Source organism: Electrona antarctica (assembly GCF_951216825.1).
Source record: "Electrona antarctica genome assembly, chromosome: 1".
NCBI lineage: Eukaryota > Metazoa > Chordata > Actinopteri > Myctophiformes > Myctophidae > Electrona > Electrona antarctica.
The window spans coordinates 1,488,304-1,509,149 of record NC_136806.1 but is presented as its reverse complement, the minus strand read 5'-3'; the positions used below and the strand labels follow the sequence as shown (position 1 = coordinate 1,509,149).

At 45.3% G+C, this 20,846-nt stretch overlaps 1 protein-coding gene across 1 annotated transcript in view; it reads left to right on the top strand.

Annotated features, from left to right (window-relative positions):
* The first annotated feature begins 1,769 nt into the window (after positions 1 to 1,769).
* LOC306927372 (transcription factor E2-alpha-like) overlaps positions 1,770 to 20,846 on the top strand; it is an 83,305-nt gene continuing 64,228 nt past the window's right edge. Inside the window, exons 1-3 of the mRNA XM_079507083.1 lie at positions 1,770 to 1,898; positions 14,845 to 15,151; positions 17,798 to 17,870. Coding sequence (XP_079363209.1) covers positions 1,891 to 1,898; positions 14,845 to 15,151; positions 17,798 to 17,870 — 388 coding nt within the window. The 5' untranslated portion in view covers positions 1,770 to 1,890. The remainder of the gene's footprint in view (positions 1,899 to 14,844; positions 15,152 to 17,797; positions 17,871 to 20,846) is intronic.

Here is a 20,846-nt window from a genome sequence, read left to right as displayed (position 1 = left end):
TGCGCCACATTTTCACGATTTTTCAAAAATAGCTTGTAGATCTGCTATTTTTCAACAGCTAAAGTATAAGATAATGCTTAAAACACCAGAAGGGGTCAACCACTTCACTTCAGCCCTAAAATACATTTAGGCCATTTGAAAATGGCAGATCTACAAGCTCACAGTGCGACTGACTGTACAGGGCTGAAGTGGTTAATGTATATGTTTTGTAATACGGTAATAATCAAAATGTACAAACTAGTAACTAAAGTTTTAAAAATAAATGTAGTAAAAACATTTGGATCCGAGATGTAGTGGAGTAGAAGTTAAAAGTAGGGATGTCCCGATCCCACAATTTCTGTGTTAGCCGATACCGAATACGATACCAGTGTCGTGATCTCGTACTGTGTTTATAGCTAACTAGATATATATCTCATGTTGTGTTTATAGCAGACTTCTCACTCAAATGTGCACTTGCAGTTTGGGCAACTCCAAAGCAAACTCCACATGTCCCAACATTTTATTTACCTGGCATAGTGTCAACCCCTTCCTTACCCCTGTGTGGGATCGCTGGTTAGACTGGCATAGTGTCAACCCCTTACCCATGTGTCGGATCGCTGGTTAGACTGGCATAGTGTCAACCCCTTACCCCTGAGTGGAATCGCTGGTTAGACTGCCATAGTGTCAACCCCTTACCCCTGAGTGGGATCGCTGGTTAGACTGGCATAGTGTCGACCCCTTACCCCTGTGTGGGATCGCTGGTTAGACTGGCATAGTGTCAACCCCTTACCCCTGAGTGAGATCGCTGGTTAGACTGGCATAGTGTCGACCCCTTACCCCTGAGTGGGATCGCTGGTTAGACTGGCATAGTGTCAACCCCTTACCCCTGAGTGGGATCGCTGGTTAGACTGGCATAGTGTCAACCCCTTACCCCTGAGTGGGATCGCTGGTTAGACTGGCATAGTGTCAACCCCTTACCCCTGTGTCGGATCGCTGGTTAGACTGGCATAGTGTCAACCCCTTACCCCTGAGTGGGATCGCTGGTTAGACTGGCATAGTGTCAACCCCTTACCCCTGTGTGGGATCGCTGGTTAGACTGGCATAGTGTCGACCCCTTACCCCTGTGTGGGATCGCTGGTTAGACTGGCATAGTGTCAACCCCTTACCCCTGAGTGGGATCGCTGGTTAGACTGGCATAGTGTCGACCCCTTACCCCTGAGTGGGATCGCTGGTTAGACTGCCATATTCGCCGATACCGATATGACCCGATATGACCAAATAAGGGCCAATACTGATACTTTTCCGATACCGATACAGTATCGGGACATTTATTCTCTAGTTAAAAGTATTGGAAAGTAGTGGAAATTGGAATTACTCAAGTAAAAGTACAAATAGCTCAAAACACTGTATTTAGTAAAGTAGACCTACAGTACTTAAGTAAATGTACCTAGATACTTTCCACCACTAGAATGCAGGACAAAACTTAAAGTGTGTGTGTGTGTGTGTGTGTGTGTGTGTGTGTGTGTGTGTGTGTGTGTGTGTGTGTGTGTGTGTGTGTGTGTGTGTGTGTGTGTGTGTGTGTGTGTGTGTGTGTGTGTGTGTGTGTGTGTGTGTGTGTGTGTGTGTGTGTGTGTGTGTGTGTGTGTGTGTGTGTGTGTGTGTGTGTGTGTGTGTGTGTGTGTGTGTGTGATAATAATAGCTACTACTGAGGCATGCGTTTTCCTGGACAAATCAATTCAACTCAACCTTTTGGCTTTACTTGTATTTTTGTTGTTTTTTCTCGACTACCATCCAGGTCAGGATTATTAGAGCTTCCCAAGAGCTCTTTATTAGCCATGCGTGGAAATTAAATGCAAGTTTAGTTTTTAAAACGTGTGGCTAATTGGCGTGCTAGCAGCAGTGTGAGGCAAAATGAACAGGTATTTATGACACATTTATACACCTTTTTGGGGTAATAGTACACACTCACTCAGACACAATACACATATAAGAAAGTTGTTACATAGTATTATAGTAGTTTGTAGTTGGTTTACTGAGACGCTACACTGTCTCTCTGCATTCTATGATCCTATAGTTTACTGAGACGCTACACTGTCTCTCTGCATTCTACGATCCTATAGTTTACTGAGACGCTACACTGTCTCTCTGCATTCTTTGATCCTATATTTTACTGTCCCTCTGCATTCTATGATCCTATAGTTTACTGAGACGCTACACTGTCTCTCTGCATTCTATGATCCTATAGTTTACTGAGACGCTACACTGTCTCTGCATTCTATGATCCTATAGTTTACTGAGAGGCTACACTGTCTCTCTGTATTCTATGATCCTATCGTTTACTGAGACGCTACACTGTCTCTCTGCATTCTATGATCCTATAGTTTACTGAGACGCTACACTGTCTCTGCATTCTATGATCCTATAATTTACTGTCTCTCTGCATTCTATGATCCTATAGTTTACTGAGACGCTACACTGTCTCTGCATTCTATGATCCTATAATTTACTGTCTCTCTGCATTCTATGATCCTATAGTTTACTGAGACGCTACACTGTCTCTGCATTCTATGATCCTACAGTTTACTGAGACGCTACAATGTGTCTGCATTCTATGATCCTATAGTTTACTGAGATGCTACACTGTCTCTGCATTCTATGATCCTATAGTTTACTGAGACGCTACACTGTCTCTGCATTCTATGATCCTATAGGTTACTGAGACGCTACACTGTCTCTGCATTCTATGATCCTATAGTTTACTGAGACGCTACACTGTCTCTGCATTCTATGATCCTATAGTTTACTGAGACGCTACACTGTCTCTCTGCATTCTATGATCCTATAGTTTACTGAGACGCTACACTGTCTCTCTGCATTCTATGATCCTATAGTTTACTGAGACGCTACACTGTCTCTGCATTCTATGATCCTACAGTTTACTGAGACGCTACACTGTCTCTGCATTCTATGATCCTATAGTTTACTGAGACGCTACACTGTCTCTGCATTCTATGATCCTATAGTTTACTGAGACGCTACACTGTCTCTCTGCATTCTATGATCCTATAGTTTACTGAGACGCTACACTGTCTCTCTGCATTCTATGATCCTACAGTTTACTGAGACGCTACACTGTCTCTCTGCATTCTATGATCCTATAGTTTACTGAGACGCTACACTGTCTCTCTGCATTCTATGATCCTATAGTTTACTGAGACGCTACACTGTCTCTCTGCATTCTATGATCCTATAGTTTACTGAGACGCTACACTGTCTCTCTGCATTCTATGATCCTACAGTTTACTGAGACGCTACACTGTCTCTCTGCATTCTATGATCCTATAGTTTACTGAGACGCTACAGATGGGGGCCCATTGGGGGTCAAAAGGTTGAGCACCAGCACTGACGTAGAAACATAGGATTCCTTTTTTAGAATCTGGCCTCAGACCAAATGGGTTAAGGAGCCTAAAGCAGGGTTATAATATTGTGAGATAGAGGAGACTAGAGGAGACTAGAGGAGACTAGAGGAGACTATAACCCAGTAAGACTAGAGGAGACTATAACCCAGTAAGACTAGAGGAGACTATAACCCAGTAAGACTAGAGGAGACTATAACCCAGTAAGACTAGAGGAGACTATAACCCAGTAAGACTAGAGGAGACTATAACCCAGTAAGACTAGAGGAGACTATAACCCAGTAAGACTAGAGGAGACTATAACCCAGTAAGACTAGAGGAGACTATAACCCAGTAAGACTAGAGGAGACTATAACCCAGTAAGACTAGAGGAGACTATAACCCAGTAAGACTAGAGGAGACTATAACCCAGTAAGACTAGAGGAGACTATAACCCACTAAGCCAGACTAGAGGAGACTATAACCCAGTAAGACTAGAGGAGACTATAACCCACTAGAGGAGACTATAACCCAGTAAGACTAGAGGAGACTATAACCCAGTAAACCAGACTAGAGGAGACTATAACCCAGTAAGACTAGAGGAGACTATAACCCAGTAAGACTAGAGGAGACTATAACCCAGTAAGCCAGACTAGAGGAGACTATAACCCAGTAAGACTAGAGGAGACTATAACCCAGTAAGCCAGACTAGAGGAGACTATAACCCAGTAAGACTAGAGGAGACTATAACCCAGTAAGACTAGAGGAGACTATAACCCAGTAAGACTAGAGGAGACTATAACCCAGTAAGACTAGAGGAGACTATAACCCAGTAAGACTAGAGGAGACTATAACCCAGTAAGACTAGAGGAGACTATAACCCAGTAAACCAGACTAGAGCAGACTATAACCCAGTAAGACTAGAGGAGACTATAACCCATTAAGACTAGAGGAGACTATAACCCAGTAAACCAGACTAGAGGAGACTATAACCCAGTAAGACTAGAGGAGACTATAACCCAGTAAGCCAGACTAGAGGAGGCTATAACCCAGTAAGACTAGAGGAGACTATAACCCAGTAAGACTAGAGGAGACTATAACCCAGTAAGACTAGAGGAGACTATAACCCAGTAAGACTAGAGGAGACTATAACCCAGTAAGACTAGAGGAGACTATAACCCAGTAAGGCAGACTAGAGGAGACTATAACCCAGTAAGACTAGAGGAGACTATAACCCAGTAAGACTAGAGGAGACTATAACCCAGTAAGCCAGACTAGAGGAGACTATAACCCAGTAAGCCAGACTAGAGGAGACTATAACCCAGTAAGCCAGACTAGAGGAGACTATAACCCAGTAAGCCAGACTAGAGGAGACTATAACCCAGTAACCCAGTAAGACTAGAGGAGACTATAACCCAGTAAGACTAGAGGAGACTATAACCCAGTAAGGCAGACTAGAGGAGACTATAACCCAGTAAGACTAGAGGAGACTATAACCCAGTAAGCCAGACTAGAGGAGACTATAACCCAGTAAGCCAGACTAGAGGAGACTATAACCCAGTAAGACTAGAGGAGACTATAACCCAGTAAGACTAGAGGATACTATAACCCAGTAAGACTAGAGGAGACTATAACCCAGTAAGCCAGACTAGAGGAGACTATAACCCAGTAAGACTAGAGGAGACTATAACCCAGTAAGACTAGAGGAGACTATAACCCAGTAAGGCAGACTAGAGGAGACTATAACCCAGTAAACCAGGCTAGAGGAGACTATAACCCAGTAAGACTAGAGGAGACTATAACCCAGTAAGACTAGAGGAGACTATAACCCAGTAAGACTAGAGGAGACTATAACCCAGTAAGACTAGAGGAGACTATAACCCAGTAAGGCAGACTAGAGGAGACTATAACCCAGTAAACCAGGCTAGAGGAGACTATAACCCAGTAAGACTAGAGGAGACTATAACCCAGTAAGACTAGAGGAGACTATAACCCAGTAAGACTAGAGGAGACTATAACCCAGTAAGACTAGAGGAGACTATAACCCAGTAAGCCAGACTAGAGGAGACTATAACCCAGTAAGACTAGAGGAGATTATAACCCAGTAAGCCAGGCTAGAGGAGACTATAACCCAGTAAGCCAGGCTAGAGGAGACTATAACCCAGTAAGACTAGAGGAGACTATAACCCAGTAAGACTAGAGGAGACTATAACCCAGTAAACCAGACTAGAGGAGACTATAACCCAGTAAGACTAGAGGAGACTATAACCCAGTAAGACTAGAGGAGACTATAACCCAGTAAGACTAGAGGAGACTATAACCCAGTAAGACTAGAGGAGACTATAACCCAGTAAGACTAGAGGAGACTATAACCCAGTAAGGCAGACTAGAGGAGACTATAACCCAGTAAACCAGGCTAGAGGAGACTATAACCCAGTAAGACTAGAGGAGACTATAACCCAGTAAGACTAGAGGAGACTATAACCCAGTAAGACTAGAGGAGACTATAACCCAGTAAGACTAGAGGAGACTATAACCCAGTAAGCCAGACTAGAGGAGACTATAACCCAGTAAGACTAGAGGAGATTATAACCCAGTAAGCCAGGCTAGAGGAGACTATAACCCAGTAAGCCAGGCTAGAGGAGACTATAACCCAGTAAGACTAGAGGAGACTATAACCCAGTAAGACTAGAGGAGACTATAACCCAGTAAACCAGACTAGAGGAGACTATAACCCAGTAAGACTAGAGGAGACTATAACCCAGTAAGACTAGAGGAGACTATAACCCAGTAAGACTAGAGGAGACTATAACCCAGTAAGACTAGAGGAGACTATAACCCAGTAAGACTAGAGGAGACTATAACCCAGTAAGCCAGACTAGAGGAGACTATAACCCAGTAAGACTAGAGGAGACTATAACCCAGTAAGACTAGAGGAGACTATAATCCAGTAAGACTAGAGGAGACTATAACCCAGTAAGACTAGAGGAGACTATAACCCAGTAAGACTAGAGGAGACTATAACCCAGTAAGACTAGAGGAGACTATAACCCAGTAAACCAGACTAGAGCAGACTATAACCCAGTAAGACTAGAGGAGACTATAACCCATTAAGACTAGAGGAGACTATAACCCAGTAAACCAGACTAGAGGAGACTATAACCCAGTAAGACTAGAGGAGACTATAACCCAGTAAGCCAGACTAGAGGAGGCTATAACCCAGTAAGACTAGAGGAGACTATAACCCAGTAAGACTAGAGGAGACTATAACCCAGTAAGACTAGAGGAGACTATAACCCAGTAAGACTAGAGGAGACTATGACCCAGTAAGCCAGACTAGAGGAGACTATAACCCAGTAAGACTAGAGGAGACTATAACCCAGTAAGGCAGACTAGAGGAGACTATAACCCAGTAAGACTAGAGGAGACTATAACCCAGTAAGACTAGAGGAGACTATAACCCAGTAAGCCAGACTAGAGGAGACTATAACCCAGTAAGCCAGACTAGAGGAGACTATAACCCAGTAAGCCAGACTAGAGGAGACTATAACCCAGTAAGCCAGACCAGAGGAGACTATAACCCAGTAAGCCAGACTAGAGGAGACTATAACCCAGTAAGCCAGACTAGAGGAGACTATAACCCAGTAAGACTAGAGGAGACTATAACCCAGTAAGGCAGACTAGAGGAGACTATAACCCAGTAAGACTAGAGGAGACTATAACCCAGTAAGGCAGACTAGAGGAGACTATAACCCAGTAAGACTAGAGGAGACTATAACCCAGTAAGCCAGACTAGAGGAGACTATAACCCAGTAAGCCAGACTAGAGGAGACTATAACCCAGTAAGACTAGAGGAGACTATAACCCAGTAAGACTAGAGGAGACTATAACCCAGTAAGACTAGAGGAGACTATAACCCAGTAAGACTAGAGGATACTATAACCCAGTAAGACTAGAGGATACTATAACCCAGTAAGACTAGAGGAGACTATAACCCAGTAAGCCAGACTAGAGGAGACTATAACCCAGTAAGACTAGAGGAGACTATAACCCAGTAAGACTAGAGGAGACTATAACCCAGTAAGGCAGACTAGAGGAGACTATAACCCAGTAAACCAGGCTAGAGGAGACTATAACCCAGTAAGACTAGAGGAGACTATAACCCAGTAAGACTAGAGGAGACTATAACCCAGTAAGGCAGACTAGAGGAGACTATAACCCAGTAAGACTAGAGGAGACTATAACCCAGTAAGCCAGACTAGAGGAGACTATAACCCAGTAAGACTAGAGGAGACTATAACCCAGTAAGCCAGACTAGAGGAGACTATAACCCAGTAAGACTAGAGGAGACTATAACCCAGTAAGACTAGAGGAGACTATAACCCAGTAAGACTAGAGGAGACTATAACCCAGTAAGACTAGAGGAGACTATAACCCAGTAAGCCAGACTAGAGGAGACTATAACCCAGTAAGACTAGAGGAGACTATAACCCAGTAAGACTAGAGGAGACTATAACCCAGTAAGACTAGAGGAGACTATAACCCAGTATACCAGACTAGAGGAGACTATAACCCAGTAAGACTAGAGGAGACTATAACCCAGTAAGACTAGAGGAGACTATAACCCAGTAAGACTAGAGGAGACTATAACCCAGTAAGACTAGAGGAGACTATAACCCAGTAAGACTAGAGGAGACTATAACCCAGTAAGACTAGAGGAGACTATAACCCAGTAAGACTAGAGGAGACTATAACCCAGTAAGACTAGAGGAGACTATAACCCAGTAAGACTAGAGGAGACTATAACCCAGTAAGACTAGAGGAGACTATAACCCAGTAAGACTAGAGGAGACTATAACCCAGTAAACCAGACTAGAGGAGACTATAACCCAGTAAGACTAGAGGAGACTATAACCCAGTAAACCAGACTAGAGGAGACTATAACCCAGTAAGACTAGAGGAGACTATAACCCAGTAAACCAGACTAGAGGAGACTATAACCCAGTATACCAGACTAGAGGAGACTATAACCCAGTAAGACTAGAGGAGACTATAACCCAGTAAGCAAGACTAGAGGAGACTATAACCCAGTAAGCAAGACTAGAGGAGACTATAACCCAGTAAACCAGACTAGAGCAGACTATAACCCAGTAAGACTAGAGGAGACTATAACCCAGTAAGCCAGACTAGAGGAGACTATAACCCAGTAAGCCAGACTAGAGGAGACTATAACCCAGTAAGACTAGAGGAGACTATAACCCAGTAAGCCAGACTAGAGGAGACTATAACCCAGTAAGCCAGACTAGAGGAGACTATAACCCAGTAAGACTAGAGGAGACTATAACCCAGTAAGACTAGAGGAGACTATAACCCAGTAAGCCAGACTAGAGGAGACTATAACCCAGTAAGACTAGAGGAGACTATAACCCAGTAAACCAGACTAGAGGAGACTATAACCCAGTAAGCCAGACTAGAGGAGACTATAACCCAGTAAACCAGACTAGAGGAGACTATAACCCAGTAAGCCAGACTAGAGGAGACTATAACCCAGTAAACCAGGCTAGAGGAGACTATAACCCAGTAAGCCAGACTAGAGGAGACTATAACCCAGTAAGCCAGACTAGAGGAGACTATAACCCAGTAACCCAGACTAGAGGAGACTATAACCCAGTAAGACTAGAGGAGACTATAACCCAGTAAACCAGACTAGAGGAGACTATAACCCAGTAAGCCAGACTAGAGGAGACTATAACCCAGTAAGACTAGAGGAGACTATAACCCAGTAAGACTAGAGGAGACTATAACCCAGTAAACCAGACTAGAGGAGACTATAACCCAGTAAGACTAGAGGAGACTATAACCCAGTAAGACTAGAGGAGACTATAACCCAGTAAGACTAGAGGAGACTATAACCCAGTAAGACTAGAGGAGACTATAACCCAGTAAACCAGACTAGAGGAGACTATAACCCAGTAAGACTAGAGGAGACTATAACCCAGTAAGACTAGAGGAGACTATAACCCAGTAAGCCAGGCTAGAGGAGACTATAACCCAGTAAGCCAGACTAGAGGAGACTATAACCCAGTAAGACTAGAGGAGACTATAACCCAGTAAGCCAGACTAGAGGAGACTATAAGCCAGGCAGCTCCAGCTGAGCTCCTGAGGGCAGAGAGAAGTACCAGTGTGGCCTTGTGGTTTTAACCATAGGTCGTCATTCAAGACAGACACCTGTTTAGATGTGGCTTCAGCAGGGAAAGTCCTCAATGATGGTCTATTGACGTAAGAGTAGGTTAGTGGCAGCGCACGCACGCACGCACGCACGCACGCACGCACGCACGCACGCACGCACGCACGCACGCACGCACGCACGCACACACACAGCAACAATTCTGGAATCCCCAACAAGGGTGGTTTCTAATCGCATGTACCTGATGATGATGATGCCTCCTATTCACAGGCCAATGAGGAGGTTCGTTGGTTGTATGCCTCCTATTCACAGGCCAATGAGGTGGTTCGTTGGTTGTATATACGCTGTCAACACCAGCTGTTTTAAACCTTTTTTAATATTCAGCTTTTGAGCCACAGCTCGGGAACCACCGTTCCATGTGCTTTGGCCTCTCGGACCCAAACTTAAAGAATTGTGTTATCGTTGGATATGATTTTGTCCACCATCCCATGCTGAGATAACAGGCAAACAACGTTGATCAAAAGAACAATTCTTCTACATTCTCTAATTTGTGTCTAAGGCTTTTAAGTAATGCAGATGTTTAAGAAGAATTTAACTCTTGACAGCGTGACATGAAACCAAATGGACCCAAGGGTCCATTTTGGTTTCATTTTACGCTCTCAAGAGTTAAAGGACCATTTCACCACTTTTAAACCTATCTTCATATAATAGGTCCTCACTAATAATCATGATAAAATGGCACGATTCTTTTCTACTCTGTCTGTGTCTCATAGGAGGGCTGTGGGCAGTTCAGAAACCGTCTTCCAGTGACATCATCGATGGGGAATACAAGCTAATAGAAACTGCAGGCTTTCTAGTCCTGAAAAGTTGCAATGCGAAAATGGAAGCCATCGTTCTCACGATAATACAAATCTACTTGTTTAAAAAAAGATCTGCCTAACGATTATGTCACTGGAGGACGGTTTCTGAACTGCCCACAGCCCTCCTATGAGACACAGACTGAGTAGAAAAAAATGGTGCCATTTTATCATGATTATTAGTGAGGACCTATTATATGAAGATAGGTTGAAAAGTGGTGAAGTGGTCCTTTAAAGATCTAATAAAGGGGGTCCATTTGGTTACCAACTCTCCATCATTTATCTGGGGACCAACTGGGACTAGTGTTGTTTTTTGTCGACTAAAACTAAGACGAAAAATGTTCGACTACCTTTTTCCACTGACAAAAACTAAATGTAAACTAAATGAAAACTAAGCTATGATGACTAAAACTAAGACTAAATATACTGACAATTTCGTCAACAAATAAAAACTAGATTAAAATGTTAGGAAGGGACTAGTGGACAAGAGATCCAGTATAAGTCATTTTACACTTGGTTGCGTGCTGAAAATAGCTGATCTACAAGCCCACAACGCATCGCAGCGCAACAAGCTTGTAGATCTGCTATTTTCAGGAAGTGTAACATCTTTCATTACAGCGGCATCAAGGCCCGCCAAAATACATTTTAGTCGACTAAATCAACTAGATTTAGTCGACTAAAATCGCATGACATTTGGTCGACTAAAACTAGACTAACACTAAAACATTCCAGGTGACTAAAATATGACTAAAACTAAAGGAAGTTTCAGTCCAAAAACAACGCTGCTGCCTGGGACCCCCTCGCTGCTGCCTGGGACCCCCTCGCTGCTGCCTGGGACCCCCTCGTGGACCACTGGTGGTCCCAGAGATTAAAATAGGGTTCATTTTGCATCCCAAAACGCAGTTTATAGTTAAGGGACGCAATAAAACAACGATCTCTGCATCCATGGGATGCACTACTGCACTACTGTACTGTTTTTTTATTCTAGTTTATTTTGCTAGCTTTAGTTATAATAATAATTTCTTCTTCTGTTTTCTACATGAATATAACCACATTATAACCATATAAAATGAAATGTGAGTTAAATGCTGCAATCTGTAAAATGGCAAAATATGACTCCTAACGTTGTTGAAGTGGGACTCATAAAATGTCCCTGGGACTCATTTCTAAAAGACCATCCCTGCATCCTGGGACTCATTTCTAAAAGACTATCCCTGCATCCTGGGACTCATTTCTAAAAGACTATCCCTGCATCCTGGGACTCATTTCTAAAAGACCATCCCTGCATCCTGGGACTCATTTCTAAAAGACCATCCCTGCATCCTGGGACTCATTTCTAAAAGACCATCCCTGCATCCTGGGACTCATTTCTAAAAGACCATCCCTGCATCCTGGGACTCATTTCTAAAAGATCCCACTTCAACAACATTAGGAGTCATATTTTGTCGTTTTTACAACTCTCATTTCATTTTATATGGTTATAATGTGGTTAAATATATTCATGTAGAAAACGGAAGAAGAAATTATTATTATAACTAAAACTAGCAAACTAGAATAAAAAAATAACTTACTTTGGCTATATTTTTTACACATGCGGAGTACAGTAGTGCATCCCGTGGATGCAGAGGTCGTTGTTTTATTGCGTCCCTTAAAGGGGCATTCCACTCATTTTCAACATTTTACTATGTCATTAATATACCTTAGAGCTGTTGTGTGGAAATAATAAAAAGGTCCCCCCATTCTGTGTTTCCTAGAACTAGAGGTCTGAAAAAAATCATTAACATGGTGAAACACATCTTGATGATGTCATCAAGATGTGTTTCACCATGTTAATGATTCTTTTCATAATTACAGTTCTAGGAAACACAGAATGGGGGGACTTTTTATTATTTCCACACAACAGCTCTAAGGTATATTAATGACATAGTAAAATGTTGAAAATGGGTGGTTTTCCCCTTTAACTATAAACTGCGTTTTGGGATGCAACATGCACCCTGTTTTAATCTCTGCTTACTAGCTTCCCCGTCCCACAGCAAGTGTGTTTATTGGCCTCGTTGTTGTAAATGTGTGTCCAAGATGTGTCAACAACATCCTCTCTGTCTCTCTGGGGAGGGTCATTATCTGTCAGTCATCAGCTGTGGTCCAGTTCACCATCCATTGATTGATTCTAGGCTGGTTGTGCCTCTCAGGGGAATCTCCCCCCCCCCCCCCCACCCCCCTAGGGGGTCCTGGGACGTGATGACAGGGGTGAGGATGGGGGGGGGGGGGGGATCTTTCACTGTAATTTAATTAACCCAGAAATCCTGCCACTTATGAGAACTCTAAACACGCGTCCTCATGTCCTCCTGTCCTCCTGTCCTCATGTCTGACAGAGATCTGGGGGGGGGGGGGGGGGGGGGTGTGTGTGTGTGTGTGTGTGTGTGGTCCGCTGACAGGCGGAGATCTGTGTCCTTCGCCTAATTCTAGACTACGTCCGTCTCTATAACCATGGTCACGCTAGTGACCATGCTAGTAGTACTAAAGTATAGTCCCGCCCCCTTTCGTGACGACGAGCGGAAGAGATTTTCCCATTCATTTTTCCCCCCATAGACGTTTCAAACATGATTTATTTAAATACATTTTTAGCCTTTTAGCCAAGTGGGATGGTGACAACTCATGGCGATAAACACAATGTTTTGGGCCGAACAAATAATTAGAAAGAAGAAAAACAACAAAAACTAGATAAAGTGCCCCTCGGGGCACAGGTCTCCACCAGGGCAGGTCAGGTTAGGTTGTGGCCTCCTGGTGGTGCTATAATAGGCCAATGTGAAAATGTATTCTTACGCCTTGGATGGCAATTGGATGATTTGAGGCATTTTGTTCCAAAAAGGTGTTTTGCAAAAATGGCGCCATAACAGGCCTATGTGAAAAGGGTGGGATATATTCCTCAGTCTAGTAGGAAAGTGTGAAAGATTTCACGTAAATTGCACGCTGCGTTCATGATTTGAGGCTTTTTGTCTAAAACGGGCCAATCCTGCAAACTTTGAAAGCCAATGTTGGCCAATTGCGATGGAATATGAAATATCGGACAGATCCGGCTTGAACACATGACTATAGAGATAGTGTGTAACGATTTGCAGGATTTTTGGACAGAATCTGGAGGAGTAATATCAATGTTTTTCAAAAGTCGGCCTCCTGGTGGCACTATAACAGGGCGTTCTGGAAGATTTGGGGCAGAGGTTCATCGTTGGCATCCAGGTAGTGTGCGTGCAAAATTTGGCATTGACCGGAATAACGGTGCCGGAGATGAGCTGTTAACAGTTTGTGTGCCCACACAACACTTTCAAAAAAATGTCCACAGACGTCTTGGGCACTACATAGCGGGATTTCCCAGGACGTCTGTGGATGTCTTGGGCACAAGTTGTGTGGTTAACAGACGGACACACACACACGGACGGAGTGCAAAACGTATTCTCTCCCCGTGCCTTCGGCCTGGTGGAGACAATAAAACATACTCTCTCCCCATGCCTTCGGCCTGGTGTAGACAATAAAACATACTCTCTCCCCAAGCCTTCGGCCTGGTGGAGACAATAAAACATACTCTCTCCCCAAGCCTTCGGCCTGGTGGAGACAATAAAACATACTCTCTCCCCGTGCCTTCGGCCTGGTGGAGACAATAAAACATACTCTCTCCCCGTGCCTTCGGCCTGGTGGAGACAATAAAACATACTCTCTCCCCATGCCTTTGGCCTGGTGGAGACAATAAAACATACTCTCTCCCCATGCCTTCGGCCTGGTGGAGACAATAAAACATACTTGTCATGATTTGTCACTATCCGAGTTGGCTTTGACCGAGGCTTTACCGATCTTTAAATAAAAACTTTCTGAAGCGTCAGGGAATCATAGCTTCAAATTGACATTGGTTGTTCAGTTTGACCCACCAGTTTTGGAGATATGGCTTATAGAGTATAATGTCTTGCAGAGAAATAGCGAGTTGAGAAAACCTACACCTAGCTACATGTTTAAGCATTTATTTCATATTTACATGTCTTCTGTGGACTCTAACATTACACCTAGCTACATGTTTAAGCATTTATTTCATATTTACATGTCGATTTCAGCTCTGACGTTTATTTCAGACATGCTCTAGTATGTGAAGAGTCTGCATGTGATATTAACTCATTTTGGATAAAAAAAATAAACAATACAAATCAGTTTTCCTCCTCTCCTGAACAGTCAGTCTTGCCGTCATGACTGTCTCTGTATCAAAAAGACTCACATATGGGCATATTTTGGAGGTCCTTGACATTGAATTGATAATTGAAACGTATGTTTTCTCATGCCAATAAAGCTCCATTGAATTGACATAGAAACATAAGGTTTATCAGAGAACTGTGAGGATTTAGAAGACATTTCGTAGAAAGTGAAAGTGTTGTCCTTCTTGCAGTCGGGATCATCCTGGTTCTGGTGACGCAGTGAGACTGGAGCCCCCTGGTGGTGGGTGTGGGAAGCAGCAGCAGAGACTGGAGCCCCCTGCTGGTGGGTGGGGGAAGCAGCAGCAGAGACTGGAGCCCCCCGGTGGTGGGTGGGGGAAGCAGCAGCAGAGACTGGAGCCCCCCGGTGGTGGGTGCGGTAAGCAGCAGAGAATGGAGCCCCCCGGTGGTGGGTGCGGGAAGCAGCAGCAGCCGCCACAGCAGAGAATGGCCGCCGTGGGAACGGACAAGGAACTCAGCGACCTGCTGGACTTCAGCGCGGTAAGAAAGAACCACGTTACCCACAATGCACCTGTCCTGAACACACTTCTACTGCTTCACAGTGTTGCCACATGGGACTACAATAGAGCGCCAAAGTCCTGACGTCACTCGCTCGCCCCCTTGATTCCCCCTTGATTCCCCTGCATGGTACACGGAAGAAATTTCTCTTAAAATCGTTTCATATAAGCATTGTGGCCCAAAATAAACAAGCTGTCTCAGCGTTATTGTCAGGAAGGTGTCTCTGTATCGTTATATTGTCAGGAAGGTGTCTCTGTATCGTTATATTGTCAGGAAGGTGTCTCTGTATCGTTATATTGTCAGGAAGGTGTCTCTGTATCGTTATATTGTCAGGAAGGTGTCTCTGTATCGTTATATTGTCAGGAAGGTGTCTCTGTATCGTTATATTGTCAGGAAGGTGTCTCTGTATCGTTATATTGTCAGGAAGGTGTCTCTGTATCGTTATATTGTCAGGGAGGTGTCTCTGTGTCGTTATATTGTCAGGGAGGTGTCTCTGTATCGTTATATTGTCAGGGTGGTGTCTCTGTATCGTTATATTGTCAGGGAGGTCTCTGTATCGTTATATTGTCAGGAAGGTCTCTGTTTAGAAGTAACTCTTGAAAAGAAAACTGTTAGATAGATAGATAGATAGATCCACTTAAAACCAGTAAGACGCCTGAGGGTGAGAAGCGACCGCGTCATAAAGGGCGAGGTGACGTGCACGCATCCACCTGGGTGACTGCTGGGCGAGCGCTGGCGCTTTGGCATGGGGGGTAAGATCAACATATGGAATGAATTCTGTACTGGCCATATATGGAGCATGTCTTGAGTGTACAGGGTTTGATGAGGTCAGATCAACATATGGAATGTCAGAACAGGTCAGCTCCATATAGATCTAAGGGTGGCAGCGGGGGCAGTGTCTTGAGTGTAAAGGGTTTGATGAGGGCCCATGAGCTGGGCCTTCATTTTCAGGCCTGTTGAGAACTCTAGTTTTCGCCGACTGCCGGGCGCGGTTTGAGGTCAGATGTAGAGTTGCTGGCCAATATTGATACATCAGGGATCTCCATATACTGTATGGGCTTAATTGCGACATCAGGTTGTATTTACTATGACATCAGGGATCTCCGATGCCACGTGATGTTATGAGAACTGGGCACCATATATTGGGGCTTTCCCATGTATGGGGATTTAGAGTGTTACACTGACTGTCGGACAAAAATGTACGATTTCATAGTAAACGCGACCTGCGGTCACAATAAGGCCTTATATAAACGGTTGCTTATTCACAAATATTGGCATCCTGGGGGCAGAGTAGCCTGGCTAATAAGCCAGACTAATATCACACAACACTGTCGCGGTATATTAGTCTGGGCTGGCTCCACTTGGATTTCATTTCCCGGGGGGCGGGTTCAAACATTTTCTCTTTGACGCAATTGGTCAGAGCTACTGTCAGTCAAAGGTCTCAAGCATTGAACGTACCAAAGCCCGCCCATATTGCATACCGTGTCCCGATTGGCCCGACCTGTTCTCTGCTGTAGGAAAGAGGCGTGCTACTGAGCCTCGCCAGACCGTAATCCGCTGGTAGGCAATTTGTTTTTGCCAACGGCTGATTCGGTCTGGTTTATTAACCAGGCTAGGGGGCAGAGAGCACTGAGGGGGAAGGTGCCCAACCCCCAGAAAAGGGCACCATTTTGGGGTGGACTTTTTGTGGGGGTCCCTTGTGCCATTTCACATCAGAAATATCCAACTAGGATGTTCCACAATAACTTGGCCTGCCGGCTGCTCTGAAAGGACGTCTTAAAAGTTAAAACCCAAGGATTGCAAGTCATAAATTCACCCCGAGTTTTATGACACCCTTGTCTTTGTAGCGACGAGTGACTTTGGTGTCGTTCTCCTGGCGTGGTCACAGACTGGGACCAGTTTGTCTTCTCTATACTGGCGTGGTCACAGACTGGGACCAGTTTGTCTTCTCTATACTGGCGTGGTCACAGACTGGGACCAGTTTGTCTTCTCTATACTGGCGTGGTCACAGACTGGGACCGGTTTGTCTTCTCTATACTGGCGTGGTCACAGACTGGGACCGGTTTGTCTTCTCTATACTGGCGTGGTCACAGACTGGGACCAGTTTGTCTTCTCTATACTGGCGTGGTCACAGACTGGGACCAGTTTGTCTTCTCTATACTGGCGTGGTCACAGACTGGGACCAGTTTGTCTTCTCTATACTGGCGTGGTCACAGACTGGGACCAGTTTGTCTTCTCTATACTGGCGTGGTCACAGACTGGGACCAGTTTGTCTTCTCTATACTGGCGTGGTCACAGACTGGGACCAGTATGTCTTCGAGATCAACTGAATGAATCATAATTATCTTAATAGCCTAATTCTTGTATAATGTTTTAGTTTACGTGGCACAGAGTCTCGCCAGAACTCACACAGCAATTGTATTGTTATTTCTTTAATTCGAATCTTAATTAAAAATATTCGATTATTATTTTATTTTTTACATTCGAATATTCATTCGAATATGGAATATTCGTTGGCAGCACTAAATGCAACACATTTGCAGATATATTCAATAGTTAGTTAGGGTTAGTGTTGTTGTTGTTGTTGTTGTTGGTGGTGTATTTATTCCCAATGTGTTTTCATTCCAGATGTTCGCTCCACCTGTGTCCTCTGGGAAGGCCCGGCAAACGTCACTCGCCAGCGGCCATTTTGGAGCTTCAGGTAAGACTCTGTGATGTCAGGTTTGAGATGGTCTGTGTCCCCCCCCCCACCACCTACACCCCCCCCCCCCCCCCCCCCCACCCTCCCAAATAACATCCATGTCCAATGTCCATGAGATGCAATCAGGGGTTCAGAGTCTTGCTCAAGGACACTTTGACACTAACTCTGGGGGAGCCCACAGGGATCGAACTGACATGGTTGTAATGTTTTCCTCACATTTGAGAAAACTGTTGTCAGGCAAAGTTGTGCTGGTGTGTTCTGAAGGTTGTGTGGATTCCCTTCTTCACCAGGAGGACAATACGTGGAGATCAAAAGTGCCGTCACAACAACATAAAAACTCTCTCTCTCTCTCTCTCTCTCTCTCTCTCTCTCTCTCTCTCTCTCTCTCTCTCTCCCTCCCCCTCCTGAAGCTGTTTTAGTGAGCCCAGCTCTGTGTTAACGTCAGTCCTCTCAGTAGCTCTGCACGTCCAGCCTTTCAGTAGCTCTGTGTTAACGTCCAGCCTCTCAGTAGCTCTGCACGTCCAGCCTCTCAGTAGCTCTGTGTTAACGTCCAGCCTCTCAGTAGCTCTGTGTTCACGTCCAGCCTCTCAGTAGCTCTGTGTTCACGTCCAGCCTCTCAGTAGCTCTGTGTTCACGTCCAGCCTCTCAGTAGCTCTGTGTTCACGTCCAGCCTCTCAGTAGCTCTGTGTTAACGTCCAGCCACTCAGTAGCTCTGTGGTAACATCAATCCTCTCAGTAGCTCTGCACGTCCAGCCTCTCAGTAGCTCTGCACGTCCAGCCTCTCAGTAGCTCTGTGTTAACGTCCAGCCTCTCAGTAGCTCTGTGTTAACGTCCAGCCTCTCAGTAGCTCTGTGTTAACGTCCAGCCTCTCAGTAGCTCTGTGTTAACGTCCAGCCTCTCAGTAGCTCTGTGTTAACGTCCAGCCTCTCAGTAGCTCTGTGTTAACGTCCAGCCTCTCAGTAGCTCTGTGTTCACGTCCAGCCTCTCAGTAGCTCTGCACGTCCAGCCTCTCAGTAGCTCTGTGTTCACGTCCAGCCTCTCAGTAGCTCTGTGTTCACGTCCAGCCTCTCAGTAGCTCTGCACGTCCAGCCTCTCAGTAGCTCTGTGTTCACGTCCAGCCTCTCAGTAGCTCTGTGTTCACGTCCAGCCTCTCAGTAGCTCTGCACGTCCAGCCTCTCAGTAGCTCTGTGTTAACGTCCAGCCTCTCAGTAGCTCTGTGTTCACGTCCAGCCTCTCAGTAGCTCTGCACGTCCAGCCTCTCAGTAGCTCTGTGTTCACGTCCAGCCTCTCAGTAGCTCTGCACGTCCAGCCTCTCAGTAGCTCTGTGTTCACGTCCAGCCTCTCAGTAGCTCTGTGTTAACGTCCAGCCTCTCAGTAGCTCTGTGTTAACGTCCAGCCTCTCAGTAGCTCTGTGTTAACGTCCAGCCTCTCAGTAGCTCTGTGTTAACGTCCAGCCTCTCAGTAGCTCTGTGTTAACGTCCAGCCTCTCAGTAGCTCTGTGTTAACGTCCAGCCTCTCAGTAGCTCTGTGTTAACGTCCAGCCTCTCAGTAGCTCTGTGTTCACGTCCAGCCTCTCAGTAGCTCTGTGTTATCGTCCAGCCTCTCAGTAGCTCTGTGTTAACGTCCAGCCTCTCAGTAGCTCTGTGTTCACGTCCAGCCTCTCAGTAGCTCTGTGTTAACGTCCAGCCTCTCAGTAGCTCTGTGTTATCGTCCAGCCTCTCAGTAGCTCTGTGTTATCGTCCAGCCTCTCAGTAGCTCTGTGTTAACGTCCAGCCTCTCAGTAGCTCTGTGTTCACGTCCAGCCTCTCAGTAGCTCTGTGTTCACGTCCAGCCTCTCAGTAGCTCTGTGTTAACGTCCAGCCTCTCAGTAGCTCTGTGTTCACGTCCAGCCTCTCAGTAGCTCTGTGTTCACGTCCAGCCTCTCAGTAGCTCTGTGTTCACGTCCAGCCTCTCAGTAGCTCTGGGTTCACGTCCAGCCTCTCAGTAGCTCTGTGTTCACGTCCAGCCTCTCAGTAGCTCTGTGTTCACGTCCAGCCTCTCAGTAGCTCTGTGTTAACGTCCAGCCTCTCAGTAGCTCTGTGTTATCGTCCAGCCTCTCAGTAGCTCTGGGTTCACGTCCAGCCTCTCAGTAGCTCTGTGTTCACGTCCAGCCTCTCAGTAGCTCTGTGTTAACGTCCAGCCTCTCAGTAGCTCTGTGTTATCGTCCAGCCTCTCAGTAGCTCTGGGTTCACGTCCAGCCTCTCAGTAGCTCTGTGTTATCGTCCAGCCTCTCAGTAGCTCTGTGTTCACGTCCAGCCTCTCAGTAGCTCTGTGTTATCGTCCAGCCTCTCAGTAGCTCTGTGTTATCGTCCAGCCTCTCGGTGTAAAACAACTGGGTTGCTGTATCAGTATAATAATCTGTGTCATCATGGCCATTCATACTATTATTGTGGTTGTAGTTTAAGTGTTGTCTTTTCTCGCTGCTAAACGCTTCAGCCTTAATTTGGAGATTAGCGGATCTACGAGATCGCACGGCGCGTTTCAGTGGAAGCTCATAACGTACGCTGTGAGCAACAAACATACGTTGTGAGCTTGTAGATCCAGCTTTAGGCTTACGGTAAACGCATGTATTAAAAGATGGCATCCTAAAAGACATCCTAAAAGGTTGACGTCCTCGAAAGTATAGTAATACTGACATGTGTGTGTGCGCGTGCATGCACGCGTGCGCTTGTGTGTGTGTGTGTGTATAGTTAACGTATAGGGATAAGAGAGGGGGGGGGGGCGTGGGGGGGGTTGTATTTCTGGTGTTGTCTTTGAAGGGGCCTCTTCACACTGAAGGTGTTCCATTGTTGGCAGCCTTGAGGTGCGTCGGTCGGCGCCTCGGCTCGGCTTTACAAAAAGACGTCGGTTGTTCCGTGGCGTTATCAGTCCAACGGCTGCTGCCTGGCTTTGTTTTCACCTCAGCGTTTCACACACAGGAGAGGAGAGACCGCCGGC